General features: G+C 36.0%; 3 protein-coding genes across 7 annotated transcripts in view; 2 read left to right on the top strand and 1 right to left on the bottom strand.

Annotated features, from left to right (window-relative positions):
- Positions 1-3,495, top strand: part of Rpt3 (26S proteasome regulatory subunit Rpt3) — a 96,248-nt gene extending 92,753 nt beyond the window's left edge. The window contains exons 8-11 of the mRNA XM_034977010.2: positions 617-713; positions 798-892; positions 1,342-1,500; positions 3,328-3,495. Of these exons, the coding sequence (XP_034832901.1) occupies positions 617-713; positions 798-892; positions 1,342-1,500; positions 3,328-3,412 (436 nt within the window). The 3' untranslated portion in view covers positions 3,413-3,495. The remainder of the gene's footprint in view (positions 1-616; positions 714-797; positions 893-1,341; positions 1,501-3,327) is intronic.
- Positions 3,496-4,547: 1,052 nt separating this feature from the next.
- On the bottom strand, positions 4,548-17,922 carry mbt (serine/threonine-protein kinase PAK mbt). Of its 4 annotated transcripts, none has more exons than XM_034976987.2 (10): positions 17,617-17,922; positions 17,144-17,300; positions 15,820-16,378; positions 14,978-15,084; positions 13,711-13,902; positions 12,829-13,005; positions 12,324-12,446; positions 11,665-11,829; positions 10,747-10,959; positions 4,548-10,210 (listed from the first exon to the last, which is right to left on the bottom strand). In XM_034976987.2, the coding sequence occupies exons 2-9, from the start codon at positions 17,282-17,284 to the stop codon at positions 10,756-10,758; spliced, it is 1,668 nt and encodes a 555-aa protein (XP_034832878.1). In that variant the 5' UTR covers positions 17,285-17,300; positions 17,617-17,922; the 3' UTR covers positions 4,548-10,210; positions 10,747-10,755. The 4 variants fall into 4 exon arrangements, with proteins under 4 accessions (XP_034832878.1, XP_034832877.1, XP_069359800.1 ...); XM_034976986.2 differs by having other exon boundaries at positions 17,621-17,922; XM_069503699.1 differs by having other exon boundaries at positions 17,664-17,922.
- A 1,103-nt stretch (positions 17,923-19,025) lies between these two features.
- Positions 19,026-22,849, top strand: LOC117989612 (CWF19-like protein 2 homolog). 2 transcript variants are annotated; one of them, XM_034976983.2, is made up of 5 exons: positions 19,026-19,218; positions 19,311-20,153; positions 20,744-21,127; positions 21,998-22,336; positions 22,611-22,849. In XM_034976983.2, exons 1-5 carry the CDS (start codon positions 19,129-19,131, stop codon positions 22,752-22,754), a joined length of 1,800 nt encoding a protein of 599 aa, XP_034832874.1. In that variant the 5' UTR covers positions 19,026-19,128; the 3' UTR covers positions 22,755-22,849. The 2 variants fall into 2 exon arrangements, with proteins under 2 accessions (XP_034832874.1, XP_034832875.1); XM_034976984.2 differs by having other exon boundaries at positions 19,093-19,218; positions 19,303-20,153.
- Positions 22,850-23,039: the final 190 nt, after the last annotated feature.

Here is a 23,039-nt window from a genome sequence, read left to right as displayed (position 1 = left end):
ACTATATAAATCATGACCGCGTGGAATGGTGCCAAGAATACTGGCTGCATTTCCGCGCTGGACAGCCAGGCTGATCCGCTGCGCAAAAAATGAGCCAGCCCTTCTGTCACCAGTTGAGGCTATTAATCGCGGTGAAATGTCTCGTAAAAATTTTTTAGCACTAAGACTCCATGGCCCCAGGGTCTCCACGGCAAACGGCACAAAAATGTAACTCTCTATAAGAGAGGCATACTTGCGCCGCTTGCCGTTTTCAGCTGTTTCTGCTGCGGCTCCCGGTCTTGATGCTGTCTTCCTGATATGACACGGGGCCAATGTGTCAACGCAAGTTGCGTCCCACATTAGCGCCCGTCCCCGTTCCCAGGGAACCAGCGTCAATCCATCAGGTCTCTTGCCATCATCCCGACTAATCCCTGCCGGCTCAATGAGCGCAGGAATATTTATGGTGGCAAGAGCTCTTTTAATTGTATCGTTAAGAGAGCCATGTTCTATTTTTTTACTTACTACAATATGATATTATGATAACAGCCCTTATCGACTCATTTTCAAAAATAGATTCTCGCGCACGTTAGTTTTACTTCTGCTAGGTACGCGTTTTCTTTTTATAATTTTTTTTCAGATTTGATGCTCAAACCGGTGCAGACAGAGAAGTACAGAGAATTCTTCTGGAATTGCTCAATCAAATGGATGGGTTTGATCAAACCACTAATGTTAAAGTGAGTTCTTTATAAACTGCAATTATGGCTAGTTTTTATTGATATTTTAATACAGTGTCTTAAATCTAAATTGCTTATTTTAAGGTAATTATGGCGACTAACCGTGCTGACACATTGGATCCTGCATTACTTAGACCTGGGCGTCTTGATAGGAAAATCGAATTCCCTCTGCCTGACAGGTAAAAATAAAAATTTATAATTTTTACAATAACATATTTAATTTGGCAGAAGCACTTTTTTAAACAAGATATAATATGACGAATAACTAGATTATAGTGTCTTATTAGGCCAGTTTCACTTGGTCACGTAACCCTACAAATATACCTAGGGCGGCGCGCCCCTGCAAAGGCGGTCGCTTAGTGTGCGTAGCTAATAAGAGACAGAAATAGGATATTTAAGAGTGTATGTGATAGAAAGGGAAGCGTTTATTAAATTGAAGGCCGCAGCGCTGTACGCTGAATAGTACTTTATCAATCAATCAATCATGGTCAATGATCAATCATTTATGGTGTCGTATTCTCATGAATGATGAAAAGGAATCGAACAGGAATTAGTGCATAAACACCCTAATCTATACTTTTCTGCCACTGTGTAATATTCTAAAGCACTTCTGTTGTTGTGTTCCCAGGCGTCAAAAGCGTCTAATCTTCTCGACGATAACGGCCAAGATGAACCTGTCAGAGGAAGTGGACCTGGAGGAGTTCGTGGCGCGGCCAGAGCGCGTGTCGGGCGCCGACATCAACGCCATCTGCCAGGAGGCGGGCATGCACGCCGTCCGGGAGAACAGGTGTGTTATCCATTAATCCATACATACATTTAATACCATTATGAGTTAGCCCTTGAGTAAAAGTCAAATAATTTATTTAAAGTAGGTACTAAATTGTACACTTTTTGGTTGTCAGTTGTTGGACTTGTAAACTGATGTAGTGATGATAATTAATTACGTTAACTTAAAACTAAAGCTACGGGGGTTCCAAACGCGCCCAGTCTTGACTGCGATCTTACCTGATGTTAAGTTATGATGCAATCTAAGAGGAAGCGAGCTAATTTGGGAGGAGTATGACAAGCGATTTAGTGTACAATTAGCTTGGCGGCACGGCTTTGCTGGTAGTGTGGTAACTAGCTATGGCTGAAGCCTCCACCAGACCAGATCAGAGACCATTTAGAAATAGGCTACTTGACAATTTTTTTAAGTTGGTCTTAAATGGTTAATATTTGTCCTATTATATCAAAAAAATTAACACTATATTTTTTTGCGCCCTAAAAACCGTAAAACTTTAATTTAAAAAAATATTTTTCTTAGACAGGTGAAAACACTGTCGGCCATGTTTGGCCGATAGATTATCTGTGCTCTGACGTCATGCATTTGTAAACAACAGTATAACCACAGGGTAAAATTGTCAAGTAGCCTATTATATATTCCCAAATCCTCCCACTTATAAGACCTCAGCCCTCACTACTGTACCAGGGAGGTCGTCAAATTATTATAAACTAGCTGATCCCCGCGGCCCGCGTAGATTTAGGTTTTTAAAGATCCCGTATAGCCTATGTCACTCAGGAATAATGTAGCTTTCTACTGGTGAAAGAATTTTTAAAATCGGTTCAGTAGTTCTAAAGATTACCCCCTACAAACAAACTTAACGACATTACCTCTTTATATAATACAACGGGCCGTGCAGCAGAAATCGTAATATTTTAATTTCGCCATAACTTCAAAACCAAACGTCCAATTTTAATCATTCAAAGACCAAATATTATCTCCATAAACTGTTCTTAGTGATGAAATCATTTATTTTGATAAGGATTAATAGCATGAGTAAAATAAACGCGTTTAAATGTAGTCCAAAGATTTTTAAATAAAAAAATGGTTGCTGTGCCTCACTCGACATAGATGGGTATAGTGTGTCGCGGACTTTTTTGTAGATATTTATAAGATCTACAATTAATTAGAACATTTTATGGTTCTATCTTTTATAGTTTAGGCAGCGTACGCAAAATAAGTAACTTTTCTGGTTGATTTTTTACACCTTGTGTCCGAAAAACCCAAATATCTTACGGAACCCTATTTTTTTCCAAAATAAAATATAGCCTATGTTACTCGTGGATAATGTAGCTTTCGAATGGTGAAAGAATTTTTAAAATCGGTCCAGTAGTTTTTGAGCCTATTCAGTACAAACAAACAAACAAACAAACAAACAAACAAACAAACAAACAAACAAACAAACAAAGTTTTCCTCTTTATAATATTAGTGTAGATTGTGGCGGTCACCACATGCTAACACTCTCTAAAATGATACAAGATGGCACCACAGGTGTCTTCAATCACTCACTAACTGAATCGCGCTCGCAAAGTGTTAATTTCTGAAGACCTAATTTTCCTATACACAAATTCCATGATACGGCGGTCCGAGCAGCTGGGCCCCCGGGTGTGACACCCGGTCGGAGGAAGATCTTCCTATTACGGTCGAGCCCACCATACTGCTATACGTACTAAATGCGAAAAGTGTCTGTCTTTCTGTTTCAATGAAAAATATCAAATTATAGTACTTAATTTAGATTTTACAAAAAATCTCTGTGATTATCTGTAATTATTATTATTTGTCGTCTTTTACAGGTATATTGTGTTGCCGAAAGATTTTGAAAAGGGATACAAGAACAACATCAAAAAGGATGAATGTGAATACGAATTCTATAAATGAGCGATTAAACTAAATATTTATTTTTAATATTCTTTATGTATTATTAATATCGAATTAAAATGTACTTCTAATCTTTATAAGAATGGTTTTATTTATTGGCTTTGCTATTTGTTACAATTAAGTCTATAGTCAGATTTAATTTAAACAAAGCAAATTAACATTTCCTGGCAAACAAAAGTCAAAAACAAAAAGAATCACTGACTCAATATGATGACAAAGTACAATCTGTCTATAGATAGGATAAAGTAGATTCATATTGATTATCTAGTTAAAAATAAAAATTCATATTGACTGGTTCGTTAGTTTCTTTGAAACCATGGGCCATGGGTTCGATTCCTACCTTGGATAAGCCTTTGTGTGATGAACACAAGTTGTTTGTCATGCGTGGATGTCACTTTTCTATGTATAACGTCTAAAATTTAACTCCTCAGGCGCCATATCAACTTTTTACGTCAAAAGTAAGATTTCCTTAGTTTAAAGGGGAACCCACGGGGGGGGGGGTAATTATACATCCAAGGGGGAACCGTACTTCTGACTTGACATAACAGTTAAAATGGCGCGTGAGTCACTTTTTACGGACTACACGTCGTACTGTGTGTTGTATATAACGTACGTATTATTAGGGTTCCGTAGCTCAAAAGGACTAAGGAACCCATTTAGGATCACTAATTTGTTGTCTGTCTCAAAAAAACCTAAAGGTACTTCCCGTTGACCTAGAATCATGAGTTTTGGCAGGTAGGTCTTGGTCTCATAGCATAGAATAAATAAATAAGGAAAAAATCCGAATAAGTGGGTGTATCATATGAAACGGCTTTACCTGTATGTATGTAGATTCTAAAACAGATTTTTATTTATTTTTACGCATAACAATTTATTTATCGTGCAAAATGTCGAAAAATACGACTAGTACGCAACCCTCGGTGCACGAGTCTGACTTGCACTTGGCCGGTTTTATTATTATGAAAACTGTTTGAGCTCAGTCTAAAATAGCGTTGTCAGAGTCTCTGCGCTGCGCATATTTACGGCAAACGCCTACGCTGGAAAAACGCTAATATAGACCACTATAATAATTTTATTGCACTTATTACAACTTCTATGAGTTGCGCACATTTTCATACAAAAAAACAACAGATACATTTTTCAAAATCTTTATTTGATAACAGTTCTTATTTAACAATGTGATAATACAATATATTTGGCATATACGTTATGACAAATTGATGCACATTAAAATACACTACTTAATTGATTTGTGATGAAACAAACAATAATATTTAAAGCCTTCGCACACGGCGCGCAGTCTTAAAATAAAGAAATGAATTCTAGGATAGAAGAAACATGTTTTTTTTTTATATTTTGATAGTTGATTACAGTTGTTATACTAATTATAACATAATATATACATAACATTCCTTAAAATAAAAAATGAACGTGTATAAAATAATCGTCAAAGTACTATATAACAATATACTCGTAGTATGACGTATAAAGTTCGTTTCGTAAGATTCGACAAAGTCACAACACACATTAAGGCCGAGTTCACTATTAAATAACAAACAACAGGTGCAAACGTGCGTATCTACAACAATCAATCTAGGCTGTGTTAAGGCACTTATTCTATTTAAGGCAATACATTAAGACACTAATGTCTATAACCGTCGATATAATAAATTACAAAGCGAATGCATCAAGCTGAAAACAGAAATCTACAGATTTTCGAAACGTAGGGGAGCCCAAGCGGGGATTTTCTGATTTACTCGAGCGCGTCAGATAGCAGCGCGGCAAGGGCAATTAGATGCAGAAAAGTGTGCATTTCAATAATCTGACAACTTGAGAGTGACATAAGAAATGGGAGTCGCAAAGTTTCAAAAATCGGCCATAACTTTTGGCCGCGTCCAAATCGTCAGTCTTTTGAATAGGAGCTACTTGGAGGTTCACACAACGTGCCTTCTCAATATCTGACGCGTTCGATATAACCATACAAACCGGCAGATTAATATTTTTTTAATAACAGAAAGACGTGGGGCGCACACACTATTAATATCTGAAGCGCTCGAGTATTTGTTGTGACTATTTTTTGTACATTTTTGATAACCTGTACACGCTCTCCCCACCAATAAAATAGCATCATATAAACTTTTTTTCTATTTAGCACCTAATCTTCACAATCCAATAGATCCCCACGACGACGACGCTCGAGTAAATCCCTATTTAGCCTCTTGGGCTCCCCTACTATTAGGGCGGATCTACCTATTTCTACAACACTGAAAAGACATAACAGCACTTTACTGTTTTGACGGTAGACCTCAACCCGAAAAGGTGTACAAACAGGGTGATGTACTTATATAGTACTAGCGAACCGCCCCGGCTTTGCACGGGTACCTTATTATTTATAACAATTTTCGTAGGGGTCTCTAATTTTTTGAAAATAAAATAAAATTTTGGTCACTCAGGAATGATGTAGCCTTCTACTGGTGAAAAAATTTTGAAAATCGGTTCAGTAGTTCCAGAGATTACTTCCTACAAACAAACTTACCAACTTTACCTCTTTATAATATTAGTATAGTTAATACAAAAAGTTATAATTGATAAACCATATTTTTTTATTCTTTTTACCCTGACCTGTAAAATTGCCATTTCTACACATGCATGCCTTGTTCAGGACACTGATAGCCGTGGGAGAAATGATAAGCATTAAGCCCTGAATGCTTAAAGTGTTATCTATTTTTTAATTATCTCGACGATTATAGTAGTATTCGTATTAATTGGAGATGTGAGGTACTGGCAAAGTAATATCAGACAAATCAAGGCAAATTAAAAATAATCTTAATCGTTAGTTATCTCTTAGAAGAGGCGGGCGTGGCGCATTAGTGAAGATAAATAATATCCCGACCGCTTAACATTTAAATACTAAATTAATAATGGCTTACAATTAGTTTAACAATACATTTTCGTGTATAATTTTTATGCATTCCAAAATGTACGAGCATGACAATAGATTAAGTACAGACATTTTCTTAAACCAAGCTAAAATAACCCAATATGGCTTTTGTTTAAAGTACACTTAATAAACAAAATTTAAACATTTTAACTGCCTCTTCATAGTTTAATTAAAGTACCTAAGGAATATAATATATTAAAATGTTAATTATACTGCTAAATATTTAAAAGTAATAAGACGTATAATACATAATTCCTTCAAATATTACAAAGTTTTGACAAAAGTCATAATAAAATTTATTTTTTCCATATCATTAGGAATGTAAATATTGGAATAAAAATATAATTTAGAATACAAAGTCAAAATATAAATTACTGTGAATAAGAAATTACGTCAATGTGAACTTTTCTTAGTCATTTTAGAGAGAGAGCCAGCGCGTGATCCAAACTTCATAGTCGCTGATTGTTCCTGCCTGTGTTAGGGAAAATATGCAGATAAACTTTCAGCTTTTATAAAATAACGTAGATCTGGCACGCGCTGGCTCTTAGTCCATTTGTTTATTAGTTGTTACTGTGTGAGAGAATATATTGTATTTTACTGAGAATGGTCTAGTACAAGTTATTCTACAATATTTGCACTAAAATTTAAGGATTTCATATTTTACTGATCATACAATAAAATTAGTTCAAAACATAAATTTACAAATTCTAAAACTAGAATGTAAGAAAAATACAATATACTGGAGCCAATTTAAATTGGATACTTTAATACTGACACAATACTTTTTCTAATTAGGCACGAATTCTGGCACTATATGAAAGGATGCATAATATGTAGGTAAGAGTAATATTAAAATGACGAAATGTATTATACAAAAGTATAATTTTTTTGACATCTATTTCTTAAAAGATACTGAAATTTCGTTACAATTTAATATTTTATTCAACCTTACCAATTTACGATATAAATATTAATATATTTTATAAAGTTTAATATTGTACTATAGAAAATACCAATTAAGTAGTTTATAATATGGACGGGGTAAAGATATTATGACATTAGTAAGAAAATATATTAGTGAAAACCAAATATATAATATACAGGAACTTATGACTGGTAAAACTTAACAAACTATTTAAAAATGGTCCCATTATGACCTGGCTTGATATAGTTATGTACGACAACAAGTGACATATTATTATGCTGCATAGCTCACGATAATGTACCTATCTTAAATTCATCTTAAACACGTTTTAAATTAAAACGTATTCCAAAGACAGTTCGTGAGTGCGGCTTTATCAAGAGTACTGATTCTGATCGCAACAAAAAATTTTATTATTCTTTTTCTTACCAATGTATTAAGAAAATGGCACCGATTCCGTTGTCTTTCTCTAAACTAAAAGAGTATCTGCATCCTTTTCTTTTTAACAATGCTAAAAAGGGACAGAACATGAACTTTACATTTAAAGACTCTAAATTTTAGTGCACGCTACAAACTTAAACAGTAGGCTAGCGACTGTGCGCTAAAATCACGGGTTTTACCATCTAAAAATAAAATTTAAAACTGTCAAACTGCTTCTGTCCTTTTCATATTACATTAGTAAGAAAAGTATATGAATACTCTAAAATTAGGTTGTGCTCAGAATCAGTACCAATGACATACCAACCTAATTTGCTTTAGAACTGTCAAACCTCGCATTAGGTGCCAGTCGCGAGGCTATTGTTTAAATTTAAAGAGTGCACTTTTAGAGCTTTTAAATTAAAATTTCTTTTTTTGTCCTTTTTTGGAAATATTAAAAAGACAAAAGATGCAGATACTCTGAATTTAGTTTTAAGAAAAATATCAGAATCGACGTCATTATAGATCATCCCCGGACCCTGTCTGATTTTTTCTTAAAGAAGCAAGACTTGAGGGGTAAAAAATTCAAGAGACGAAGAATTGAAAGCCGTCATCTTAAGTCATTTTGAAGACAAAGTTTCTGCATAATATTTTTATAAAGGGAGATGGTAATTCAACTTAATTCAGATGTTAAAAGTATGCTGATATTAAAAAAACGGCCAAGTGCGAGTCAGGCTCGTGCATTGAGGGTTCCGTAGGTACTAGCCGTATTTTTTCGACATTTTGCACGATAATTCAAAACTATGATGCATAAAAATAAATAAAAATCTGTTTTAGAATGCACAGGTGAAGCCCATACATATGGATACCCCACTTGATATAGTTATCTTACTTCGAAAATACTAATTTTTAGTTCATGACCGCAATTTAACTTTTTTATGTGATGTAACCGCAAATTCACGGTTTTCAGATAATTCCCCTAATGTCTGCTATAAGACCTACCTACCTGCCAAATTTCATGATTCTAGGTCAACAAGAAGTACCCTGTAGGTTTCTTGACAGACCCACAGACACACAGAAAACAAAGTGATCCTATAAGGGTTCCGTTATTCCTTTTGAGGAACGGAACCCTAAAAAGGAGACAATTGAAATAATAATAGTGTAACTTTGTTTCCTTTACTAATTCATAGCCAGGCTAGATCATTATGGGACCACCCAGGTATGTTAAGTTCAATAAACCAAATCGAGGTAATAATAAATTGTTATATGAACTTACTACGTTTTCTACTAGCAAAATCGCTAAATGGCTCACAAAATATTAGATTTAAACTTATATTATTAGTAAGTGAAAATAAATTATAAACTTTTTGGCTGTTACTAAAAATAAATTATTCGTAGATTTAGTACAGACTTTGCCTCTATGGAATGAAAGCAAATACTTCAATGAAAAATTTGTATACATAAACACAAGAAAAGGAATGATAAGTTAAAGAGATGGAATGATTACACTGGGCCCTAAAACTAATTTGTAAAACAAGATGATTAACTTACGAATAGTGTATAATCGTTAACTTACTAATAATGTATAATATTATTGCTTTCGAACAATTGATAGTTGTATAAAAGTTTATCATTAATACCTATACAAGGGAATATAAGTTAAATATACAAATAGCTGAGCATTATACAATATTTTTTTTGTTTGAATAAATTATGACATGATTTTAATACACGTTTTGGTTTTTGGATTCAGTGTCCATTTGTCATGTTAAATAATTGTTTACGGCAGATCCACACTTGTGCATGCGCACAAACCATCCGCACAACGCGCATCATAAGAACAACGTGCACAAGTCCATGAGTGGTTTGCGAGCGATTCTGGTGCATATTGTACAAGTCACGACGTGCACAATATTATGTTCGTGAGTTTTTTGGAAGTCAGTACAAATAAGTATCCTTATTATAATTGCGAAAGTGTGTTTGTTTGTTGTTTTGTTGGTTTAGTGGGTTGTTGGTTTGTCCTTCAATCACGTCGCAACGGATCGACGTGATTTTTGCATGGGTATAGTTAAAAGCCTGGAAGAGTGATATAGGCTACTTTTTATCCTGGAAAATCAAAGAGTTCTCACGGGAATTTTAAAAACCTAAATTCACGCGAACGAAGTCGCGGGCATCAACTAGTATGATATAAATGCGTTCGCAACATTCACGCACGCACTGACACGTTCATAGGTGTTCGATGCGCGTTATGTGCACGATTCATGCGCGTGCGCAGGTGTAGATCCACCTTTAGCGTTCTAGTCGCGTCCATACTAATAAAAAATGCGATGTCCAGCAAAAATTATTGTATCGAAAAATACCGTCAACGTGGACGTTGTTTTTACGTGGAAATAGACTCGAACTCGTTCAATGACGCAATTTCATATCGGTATGGACGCAAATTAATACTATTCATTTAGCTGCTGCACTATCTAAGTGAAGTTTTAATTCAGGTCTGGTCGGCTTTGTAAGTAAGTACCTGTCAATGAAATAATCATAACAAATTAATCATTCAGTTGACACCTGGGACTCTCGAAAATGGTTCGGTTTTAAAAGTTGTGCGACTTGCAAGTTGCGACTATCGTGTTTTTGAGAGCTCGGTATTTAGCAACGTCTTTCGAAGTCCGTACAGAGTTACATATTAAAGTTCTTGACACAAATCTACTTATTTAATATATTAGAATAACGGAATTGACATTCGCAGAACTGACAGCATAACCCAACATTTAAAATGGACACCACAGACCGGCGGGGTGATTACGTATCTCGCGACAGGTGTAAATCTCGCGATCATTGCGCGAAACGTCCGGCTAGAGAGAGACAGCAATAGCCACAAAGCAAAATAAGAAGAAGAAGAGAGACAGCAAATGAACTGTCGCATTGCTACTGCTGTCGCGTTGCTGTCGCTACTGCAACGTATTACGTAATCACCCCGTGGGCATGGTTATCATTATCGTACGCGTTACGTTACGCGATGCGGCAACGATCCGTGACAGTGTTTTTACGTGGAGGTACCTGGTGACGTCACTGGGGATGCGGCATCAGCGGCACGAGCAGCGCGGGCGGGCCGGCTCTGCGCAAGAAGGGGTGGTGCAGCAGTCGCGCGGCGGAGTGCCTCTGTGCCGGGTCCCGCACCAGCGCGCACTCCAGGAATGACAGCAAGTCAGCGGGACACCGGCCCGATCCGCGCGGTCGCGGCGGTGGCATGTCGCGGATGCGGCGCATTGCCTGCATCAAAGCAACAGTGTTATAACAACCGAAAACGTACGTACAGGCACATTCTAGTGATTGACAACAAATGATTTGTGTGCTAAACGCTGGGAGGATTGCAAAATACTTGGATAACAATCTTAGGGTTTTGCAGTAAAACAAGAAAACGAATTTTAGCCAGCCAAATTTGAATGGACACACACATCATTTAACACTAATAAAGTATAATTATTAATAATGGGTTAGTATGGTATATTTTACCAACTTTGACAGAAATCGACCGAAAGTCGAAACACAATAACATCAGAAAAAATGGACCTAAAAGTCCTTGGATTAAGATCCATTTTACTTTAACGCTAACGGCGATTACTGCACTTCCGTCATCCGAGTTCTATCCGTCATCCGTGAGAATACCAGCGATTATCCACGAGATACATCATAAGCTTCCATACAAAACAAAAGGAACGTATTTTCACGGATTCGGATCTGATAAGTGCGTAACCGCCGTAAAGTGTTTCGAGGCTCGATTTCTAACCAAAGGTAGTGAATTATAGTAAAATCAATACTAATGTTAGCTTGTATGTAGAAAATCGGTTCATCATTGGCTTCTTTCAGTAATACTATTCCCGATACTATATGCCATAAATGGCCATAAATTATATCACGTGAGTGAAGTCGCGGGCAAAAGCTAGTCTTATGCTAATTTTACAACTGGTATTTTACCTGCAATGGTGGTTCATTGAAGAATGGTGGTTCACCATCAACCATCTCAATCAACATGATGCCCAGAGACCAAATGTCCACTTCGGGACCATACGGCAGTCTGGATATAACCTCAGGGGACATCCAATATGGCGTCCCAACTAATGATTTACGTTTGGGTAGTTCCTGAAATACAAATTATATTTAGAGATTATAAAATAATAAAATAAAATAAAAATCTTTTTTATTCAAATAAACTTTTACAAGTACTTTCGAATAGTCGGATGCATCTACCACTGGTTCGGAATGCCTTTCCTACCGAGAAGCAGCAAGAAACTAGCGACCCGCCCCGGCTACGCACGGGTGCCATGTAGATACTAATGTGATGTTAGTTTGTAATATTTCAAAAGAAAACAAAGAATTATCGATTTTTCGCAGTTGGCTTGATTTCTTGATCTTGATCTTGAACAATTATCGTCATACTTCAACTAAGTAAGTATAAACCTTCCTCTTGAATCACTTGATCCATTGATGAATACCGCAATAAAATCAGTTGCGTAGTTCAAAAGATCTAAGCGTACAGAGGCACGGGCGACGGGAAGGAACTTTGTTTTATACTAAGTATGTAGGGATATACACTATAGAGAATATCATCAAAAGATCATGGTCAAAAGTTTTACCTGTGATACTTGAGCGCAAAAACCAAAGTCAGACAGTTTGACTCTGCCATCTGCCGTCATCAGTATGGAGTCTGATTTGATGTCCCGATGTATGACGCCTTGACCGTGCAGGAATGCCAATGCCTGAACAAGGTATTATAAGTACATGTTTAATAGATGATAACCGCGACTTTGTCCGCGTGGATACAAGTTTTTTAATCCCGCGGGAACTGTTTGATTTTCCAGGATAAAAGTAGCCTATGTGTTAATCCAGAGTATAATCTATCTCCATTTCAAATTTCAGCCAAATCTGTCCAGTAGTTTTTGCGTGGAAGTGTAAAAAACACACACACATACATACAAATTTTCGCCTTTATAATATTAGTGTGATTTTAGTGAAGTGTGATGTTAAGTGTTAATGTAAAAGAAGACTTATAAACTTAATTTTACAGTTTAATTTACATTGCTTGGGAATTAGGATACGGGAGATCTTCTTTCGAATTGTTCACACGCAATATCAGTTTACCTTCAAGCACTGTTTGCAGACCGTGGCGATCTGCTCGGGATCCATCCTGGCGCGCGTCACAATCTGCGTGAGCGACGCGCCCGCCATGTACTCCATCACCACCCACAGCTCGTCGCCCACCAGGTAGGATGCGTGCATCTCCACTATGTTCGGGTGCGGGTAGTCGCGCATTATCACCTGTTCCAAACAAACAAAATATGTAAACAAATCTAGGAGCGCCCGCGATTCATTTTTTGACTATAAAGTATGTAAGCTATAGTTATAGCGTCATCGTTCGTCTACGCAAGTCATAAACATTGTTAAACAACATAAGTTAAGTCGCGGCTATTATACAATTAAGGAATTTCCTAATGAAACAGACAATTGGGTCATTAAGAAATGACACAGAAATTGTGTCATTATAGAATCAGTCTGCTTTTTTACAGTCAGATCCCACACAAGGTATGGTTACATTGCTTATGTATTGTACCTATAACTATATCTACAATGTACTTTTAAAAAGAACAACTGCTAGGTTTCTTGCCGGCTCTTTTCAGTGGAAGCCGTTTTGCGAATCGATGTTAAATATTGATTTATCATTTATTTATTTTATTTTATATCTAATTAGAACGGCAGTGCCACTTACACTAGATGATTAATGATAAATTTAAATACAAATAAAGGTACAAAAAAAGACACAAAATACAAAATGATAAAACATTAAAGGATTTTGAATGTAGGCCGAGAACATTAAATGACATAATATTCATGCAATGCTCTCTGCATACTTCAGTACCTCCCGAATCAAAATTGTCATAAATGACACAAGCTGTCCTACATGAAATAAATATCATTTTATTTCATCGACTCGTCTATGCACGGTACACAATACATTACACTCACCACTTCGTTGAACAGCAGCTCGCGCCGGTGCTGCTTGCGCAGGTTCATCATCTTGACGGCGACGCGGCGCCGCGTGCGCGTGTCCGTGGCGGCGCACACCACGCCCGTGCTGCCCTCGCCGATCTTGCTGAACCCGCTTAACGTCTCGCGAGGGTCGCCTTCGCTCACCACCAGTCGGAGGGCCGCTCGGAACTGTCAAACAAGTGTGTATATTTAGCGACGTGTAGCCTAGTTGTGACAACGCATATCGATCGATTGCCATTGTTAATGTTAACCCAAGTCGGTAACTACTAAACCTTGCGTTTCCTCCGTGCCTCGGAAAACACGTTAAGCTGGCACAGCATTAGCTTTATATTGCACCGACATCAAAGAGATTAAAAAACAAACTCTTCTTTGAAAAGCAAGAGTTAAAGTGACCCTGTTTTTCTTTTCAAATCTGAGGAGCGACGGTGTCACGGACTATATCCCTAAGCGATCTTGTTAAATAGGGTTTTCAGGACAACTGTAAAGTAGGACATGAGACGCGCCAATGTATTTTAATACCATAAAAGACCATTTGCATCTGATGTGTCGTACATGGAAATAATAAAGATCACATTATAGATTCAACACGGTTACCCGACACACATATTTTATGACACGGTCGTAATGCAATGGCGGCGTAGGGCCGCGCCACTGCGACGACAGTGCTCATGCGATTTTTATTTGTACATACTAACTTACGGTCCCGAATCCTTACAGCCCGTTTCCCACTTGTCGGCTGTCGGACCGGGATTTTAATCGGATGCTCCAGTGGCAGAACATTTTGACACAAAATAGATTTCAGACAAGACGGGTGAATAGCTTCACATAAAATGTTCTGCCACTGGAACATCCAATTAAAATCCAGGCCCAACAGACAACAGTTGGGAACGGGCTGTAACTGTATCAAAAACGCTCTCTAGGAGACTGTTATACGACGGCTCCGCTATTCGACAAAAACCGGTCAAGTGCGAGTAGGACTCGGAAACCTCTGTACCATCATAGAAGAAAATATAACACTATTTTTCGTGATGCGACCACAATTTTTTTGTTTTCGAATTTTTTCCTTTTCTTGTGCTTTACGACATTGTAACCTGCCTTTCGTGATTCTAGATCAACGGGAAATGTATGATACCTTCAAGGGGTTTTGATAGACAGACAACGAAGTGAGCATAAGTGTTCCTTTTTACTTGGGAGATACAGAACCCTAAAAACTAGAGCTTAAAGCTAAACTGAACTAACTTACCTGTTCGTGAGTAAGACGCAACTCATGCTTGTTCTCAGTTATAGGTAGGTGGGGAGCACCCGGCGGACCTGGCTGCGGGTGGCGTATTGTAGCTGGATATGGTTCACCTTCAAAACAGATTCAACATTATCAGATCAGATAGATACAATTTATTATAGCAAGAAAACCATCATTTCAAAAGAATAATTTGTTCATCTATTTAGGAGCTATAAAGTCCTGCGATAATACTATCTGAAATCTGAATACAAATTATGCATCAAAAAAGCTATGTTATTATAGGTAGCAATTTAATGTTTACATTCTTGAGCTTATATGCACTTTCAGTTTATTGTTGGCAATTCTAAATCTGGTAAAAATACAATAATTAGTGGGGCTGATTCTCTTGTACACAATCTCTAAACTAAACTAAATTAACAGGTCTAAATCTAGTGCTATCCTTTTCCGCAAGCAACATTATGACAGAGACAGCAATAAATTTAGACGTGTCATTTTAGTTTAGTTTAGAGATTGTGTACAAGAGAATCGGCCCCAATAGTTCAAAGCACCAGTTTTAAATTTTAAAAATATGTTAATATGCAAGAACCATCTTTAGGAGGTTAATAATATACTGAGCTGATGAGTCACAGTGTAAACATTAACTCATTTACATATTTTTAAGGTGTAGAAGATAATGTGATTCAAAAGATTGATCACGATGACTATATGAATCATGAATGTTATTAAAATTTGTTGAGTAAGATGAAATTGGAATAAGCAACAAACATTGAGCAAACAAGAAGCTGACTTCTTCAGAAGAATTCATAATATTCAAACAATTTTGTAAAGCAAAACAGATTTCATACCCAAATTGTTGTTTCCATTCATGCCATGTCCTTGAACCATTGGCTGAGGCGGGTGGTTATGCTGATATGGTATGTTTGCATTTTGTATATTTTGGTACATCATGGCTGCCTGTTGATTGTCATTTATTTCTGACACTGGTCTCACTGTTGCTTCGTGTGAATGACTCCATTCAATAGGTGAGTTAGATATTGGCTTGTTTAAAGCGTAATTACTCTGCTCCCGTCTTAAGCTAGGATATTGTTGAGGTGCAGGAGGAACGGGAGGCGATTCTTCCGGTACTGATGGAGGGATGTTCGGCTGATTTCGAAGATCACGACGTATTCTAGGCGGACTTGAACTTCTTAATGAATTTGATCTCGCAACATTAGATGTTTTGGGCAAAACAACACCATTTTGTAGTGGCTGACTTATCGGGTTTGTGGACACTGGACGGGACACTGCAGCAACTGAGGTAGTTCGGTGATCGCCCCTTACAATTGTCTTTAAATCTAATATTTCGGTGGGAGTAATCTCTGAGGGATCCACGAGGGGTAAAGGCCTATTTGTGGATTTTAATATCTGAAAAGGAATTTATATTGATAAACTTATATAGTTCTTGCTATCATGACATCACTCACATCGGATTAACATTATTAAGTTTATGACCTAATAAATGCAATAAAAGAACTATCTAACAATACTAGGTACTTATCAATATTGTTATCTTTTGATACTACAGCAGTTGTTTCTGTCATGGTCTTTAAAATTACAATACTTTTTAGTATAGTATCAGTTTTATTTTTACTTTCATTAGAGTGCCTACAGCTAAAAGGTACTTCTTTAAATTACTGACTGATTTTTCCATAGCATAATAATTTGAATTATAATTTATAACTTTAGTTATCTAATAATCATAGTGAAAGTGATTATTTGTCTAAAATCATTTGTAACATGCAACATGGTGATTCTAAGTTATGAGGTATTTTCGAAGGCAATGATAAAAAATCATATTTAGCTACCACTTTCTTTATGGTCACTTAAATTCACCAATTATTAAATGTATATAATTTAGTCACAAAAGCACCTTAAACATGAAAAATGTATATGTATGTAAAAATGTAAAACAACATCAATATCTCTCCCCTGTGTTAATATCTCACCTGGTCAGTTCTAAAATAGTAAAAAATTAATTAATTGACTAGCTGTTTTTAGGATATGAAGATAATAAGAGTGTGGATAAAAAAATACTGCATTATATTGACTTTCTATCATTTTTATTGTGCCGCCTCTCCTAACAACTTAGTACCTCATAACTTACAATGACCAATAATATAAATTCCTTACCTGGTTATTGCCAACCAGGGAAGCCCATTGCAGAGGAAGACCAACAAACTTGCCTTCTCTTTTGTCAAAGCCTGTGTGTACTCTATGCTCAAAATTACTTGGCGGAGATATTAGCGGCTTCTTCTTTTTTTTTGAAAACATGGCCTTTACAAATTAACTGTAACAGCAGCAGAAATAACTCTTAGATAGAAAGTAGTTTTTAGGAAATTTAGTTTCAATATAATTCTGAATTAGTTTTCCTTTTAAGTTTAGAAAAGAGATTGATAGGAAATAGAAATAACTTAAAAAAAATATTAACAACATACCACCTGCTCCACGATAAACATCAATAATATCAATCAACGATAACATACACGACGAAAGGAAAGTGACAACGGAACAAATTACAATAAATAATAATCATTCCAGCCGAATTGTTATGCATCTACACGCTTTAGTAGAAAGTTACACGCAAAAAGGAAATAAATCCATACCAACCAACACCACCGGTTGTCTACACCTTTCCAAACATGAAACACACCTTATAATTTAATTTCACTTCGTAGGCATGCCAAAACACATACACAAAACATATAAGGTATATAAATCTTCGTGCTAAGCCGCCTATTATGCACTTTTCAAGTTTACTAAAAGTTCAGTTATGGTGGAAATCACTCAATTTAATAAATTATGTGTTTTAAAACCCCATACTTAAGTACCTCCTCCAAGAAAAAATTATTAACCATCAAGAGCACAAGAGTGATAAAAACGGGCAAAGGCAAAAACATGACAAAAATTATCACAACAAAAAAAACTACAATTTTTTTAACTGGCTTTACGGCTCTAGGTGCTCACTATGGTGCTTTTGTTGAGACTTGAGAGTTGAGTTGGTTTAGTTGAGTTCAGTTGCTAGAGTTGCCTATCGTATCAATAGTAGAATATCGATAGACTATTGATGGTCTGTTGATATAGGTGGACCAGAATCTCATGAAAAATATTGAAGTGGGATTCCGGAATAATTAGCAACGCTGTACTCTGAGTATCCTGTGTACACTGTACATAAAGTGCGACAAGGCTATCTTGGCGCGGGGCGAAAATCAGAACCACAGAGTACATTGATCAGAACTAACGTTGTTGTTAGTACAGTCTAAGCCCGTAGATAGAGTAATAAAGGTACATACAGGATCGTTTGCTTTCTCATTCACACTAAAAAGAGAGCACAAATAAAGTTACTAATGTGTTAAACAGAGACGCAGCTGACCTATTTTTTGTCCCTTATCGTGTAACTGGTTTTTTTCAAGAATACATACTAGGAATGCAACTTTAGTTGCACAACAAACTTTGAGAATTCGTGGCGTAATTGTATTTCTCATTAGTTATTTAATTGTTTTCACATAAAAAACGTTTAATACAAATATTGTTGATCGGTTAATACAAATATTAACTACTAAACAATGGTAATAATTGTCGTGTTATTCATCGTTACGTCGTGCTATCGCTATCTCATACGCGGTTACACAATACTTCAATCTACCGTGACAGAAGGGCTGGCTCATTTTTTGCGCAGCGGATCAGCCTGGCTGTCCAGCGCGGAAATGCAGCCAGTATTCTTGGCACCATTCCACGCGGTCATGATTTATATAGTAATTAGATAAGGCTAGCCTTAAGTTTTATTGTATTAAAAAAAAAATAGTAAAAAAAAAAAAAAAAAAAAATCTACCTTTATTACTCTATCTACGTACAGGCTACATACAATACTACTACAGCACAGAGTACTTTATACTACAGTCACATTACTCACAACCCAACCACCTCACAACTCACAGACAGTAGTAGATTTTTTAAGTAAATGTAAACGTAGTGATCACAGTCTAGTGATTATATTATACTCTTTGGTAAATGTATTTGAAGTTTTCTGTGTTTTTAAATATTGATAAATCGTGTAAAATTTTGGATTTATTAATTTTACTACTGGTTCTTTTAAGTTTTTACGCCTGGCTCTAGAAATGAAAGAAAAGCGTCACAAGAGAAATCACAAAAAGAGTTACAAGGATGAGTCCTGTAAAGAGATGAAAAAGAAAAGCAGGCGAAAAAGCGTAAGTACATACTTATACAGTTTAAAATCATTAGTTTCGTTAACTAAAGTCATTAGTTTTGTTAACTAAATTAAACTCAAATAGATATTTAGTCTTCAGAGTCTTCAAAATCTTCCAGTTGTGATGAATGGGTTGAGAAGCAACCAGCAAAACCTTCCGATCGGGAGGAATGGATGGGTATGACAGGAATGTTCAAAACATATACTAAAGACGATATTAAACCGAAACAAGAGGTGAAGGACAAAAAGCACATTGATTCCTATAATCCAAGTACAAGTAGTAGGGAATTGAATCCTTATTGGAAGGATGGTGGGACTGGTGTGCCACAAACTGCAGAGAGTTTCCGTAAGTCAAGACAATTTATTAAACCATCAGATGATGACAATTATTATTCACAATCAAGTTCATCTAGTAGAGATAGAAGTAAATCTTCATATACTACAAAGACTGACTTGAATTATGAAAGAAAATCATCCAATTGGCGTAAAAGTTCCAAGGAAACAAAATCAGAATCTTTAGAAGAAGAGATAAAAATTTATAATGAACCAACTTCCGACAGAGACAAAACAGAGTCATGCATAAGCCACAGTAAAGAAAAAAATATTTTATACCTATCTGATGAAAAGATGAACAAATTGGCTGCAAAGATAGTCAAAGCTGAAATCATGGGGAATATGAAATTAGTTGAAGAGTTAAAAACTAAATTGGAAGCAGCGAGAGAATATAGAAAGAATAATCCTGATGCTGGTAAAATGGTAGAAGAAGATGATAGAATTATGCTAATGTCAACCACTAGCAGTGGTAATAGTAGGCCTCTAACAAGCAAATCTGGAGATCCTCGGAGCAAAGGAGGCAAACGAAAGGCTGAAACTCATGACTCTTCTGGCAGGGTCAAATACTTTGGTAGTGATGATAGATATGATTTAGCTCAAATGGTAAGCAACCATGAAATATATATAAATCTTTACTACAATCTCTCTATAGTATTTTATTATAAACAAGAATTGTAAAATGTATTGTAAACCATTATGTGTACACATCACATGCTACCCTACAGTCTACACACCTCAGTCAGTCCTCTCACCAAAGGTCTCAACTACAGTGCGACAAGGCTATCTTGGTGCATGGCGAAAAGCGGAACTAATGTTGCCATCAAGTGTCCCCTTTGTTCTTGTTTGAATATTCTAAGCCTTTGTTCTCCAACAGCGCCTCCCTGTGAGTCATTTGAGTGCCAAGAGTGCCTTGTCACACTGTAGTAGGTTGAGATTGCAATAAGCAAAAGGCCACAGTTTTAGTTTCTTTGTTTTTCCTATTTTATGTGCAGTAAAAACTTATCTAACTATCTATCTTTAAACGTTTTGTATAGTAGTTTCTTGCAGTTAAAATAATGTTATGATAACTTCCTTCAATTCTTTATTTCTTTGAGTTTCAAGCATTTTTATCGCAGCAGTTCTGCACTATTTAGTCGTACCATCTCTGCTTGAATTCACCATAGTAAATATCCCTAAATTTTCTATATTTTCAGTTCCAAGAAGAAAAATACGGTACAAACTATGATGAGGATGCAGAATTGGCTCATGTTGCGAGCAAGAGTAAGAATCCCAATGATGATTTAGAAGATATATTTTTGGATAATATATCTAAAAATAAAAATCCTTCTAAGGAGAGTGAGAAAGAAAAGCAGCGTGCTATAAACCAGAATGTAAAATTGGAGAGGTCTTTGGAAGGCTGTGAACACTGTTTTGACTCTAAGAATATGCTTAAACATCTAATAGTAAGTTGTGGTAGTAAAATATACTTGGCTGTACCTGCCAAGAAGTCCCTTGTACAGGGTCACTGTATTTTAACCACTATACAGCATTCTACATGTGTCACCAACTTAGATGAAGACATTTGGGAAGAAATAATGGTAAAGTGTATTAATCTTATTATAGAACTATAATTTCATGCCTGTGACTTTGTTGTGTGGACTTTTTTTAGGGTTCCGTACCTCAAAAGGGAAAAAAGGAACCCTTATAGGATCACGTTGTTTACTGTCTGTCCATCTGTTGTGTCTGTCAAGAAAACCTATAAGGTACTTTCCGTTGTCCTAGAAACATGAAATTTAGCAGGTAGGTAGGTCTTATAGCACATGTAAAGGTAAAAATCCAATAACCATGAATTTGTGGTTACATCACAAAAAAAAAATTAAAATAATTAGTATTTCCAAAGTAAGATAACTATACCAAGTGGGGTATGATATGAAAAGGCTTTACCTGTACATTCTAAAACAGATTTTTATTTTAATGCATAATAGTTTTTGATTTATTGTGCAAAATGTCGAGAAAATACCCGAGCATGGAGTCTGATTTTTTAATTCTCTGAGAACTCATTGATTTTCCAGGATAGAAAGTACCCTATGCCAATCTCCAAAATCTAAGCTGTCTCTACTCTATACCAGATTTCGTCAAAATCGGTTAAACCGGTGGGCTCTTAAAAGTTAGCAGACAGGCAGACACACTTTTGCTTTTTAGTATGGATTTAATGTAGTGATGATTCATTTGCTAACTTCCACCTGACAACATGTGACACTTTGATATGAACCAGTAAGCTGGAAGTTAAAATTGTAGTGTTTAGAACAACAAGAGGTCACCTCATCACTAACATCAATAATTGAACGAGATTCAATACACTAACAAAGTGCAAGGTTGCTTTGTTTCTTCTTTTAGTGTTGCAAATGTCTAAAAGACTTTAAGGAGACATTTTTAAAGAGTTGCTTATGGCATATTTTGTTTTACAGAATTACAGGAAAATGATCACTCAGTTTTTCAACTCTCAAAATCAGGATGTAGTGTTTTATGAGACAGCTACCAGATTGTACAGGTTTCCACACATGGTGATCAACTGTGTGCCTCTGCCAAGGGATGTGGGAGACATGGCCTCAATATATTTTAAAAAAGCTCTCTTAGAATGTGAGGCAGAATGGTCTATGAACAAGAAAGTGGTAGATTTAAAGGGCAAAAATATCAGAAAAGGAGTCCCAAAGGGGTTGCCATATTTTTGGATAGATTTTGGAATGGAGCCAGGATTTGCTCACGTTATAGAAGATCAACAATTGTTTCCAAAAAATTTTGCTGAGGTAAATAAATTTACTAGTTTTTTTAATAACATTTTTAGTCTACAGCTTATTAGGTGATCCCTTTATGAGGTTTTTTACAAATCCCATTGCAACTCTGATTTTCCGGGATAAAAAGAAGCTTTAAGCAGTAGAAGTATGTAGTATCTAGGATGCAAGCTATCTCTATACCTTTTGTTAAAATTAGTTCATTGGATGGTTTATGGATGGGCAGTGAAAAGGTAACAGACAGACTGACATAGTAAGGCTTAGTCTTATAAATTAAATATTGTTTTAGGAGGTTATTGGTGGTATGTTAGACTTGGATCACACCATATGGAGGAATCCTAAGAAAGAATATGGTGACTTGCAGAGAAAGAAAGTATTGGATTTCATAAAAGGCTGGAAACCTTTTGAACAATCATTCAAAGGAAAAAATTAATAGACTAACCATCATCTACTTAAAAGTTCAATTTTATAGAATAAAATATAATTTTCTTGTAAAATATAAAATTTAAAATAAATGTTTACAATATCTATAGGACTTCTGATTCTTGTCTGCAAAAATCTGACTACAAAAGCTTTTCTGAATAAAACAATTAATTATCGCGACTATACCTATATTCGAGACTTCGTCCATGTGGACCACACAAATTGATAGATTGTTTGATAGATCAGTCAGTCACCTTTTCTTTTTATATATTAACACAAGTAGGAAGCACAAATT

Source organism: Maniola hyperantus, chromosome 16 (assembly GCF_902806685.2).
Source record: "Maniola hyperantus chromosome 16, iAphHyp1.2, whole genome shotgun sequence".
In the NCBI taxonomy this organism is placed as follows: domain Eukaryota; kingdom Metazoa; phylum Arthropoda; class Insecta; order Lepidoptera; family Nymphalidae; genus Maniola; species Maniola hyperantus.
The sequence above is the reverse complement of the archived record's forward strand: the minus strand, read 5'-3'. Positions and strand labels throughout refer to the sequence as shown.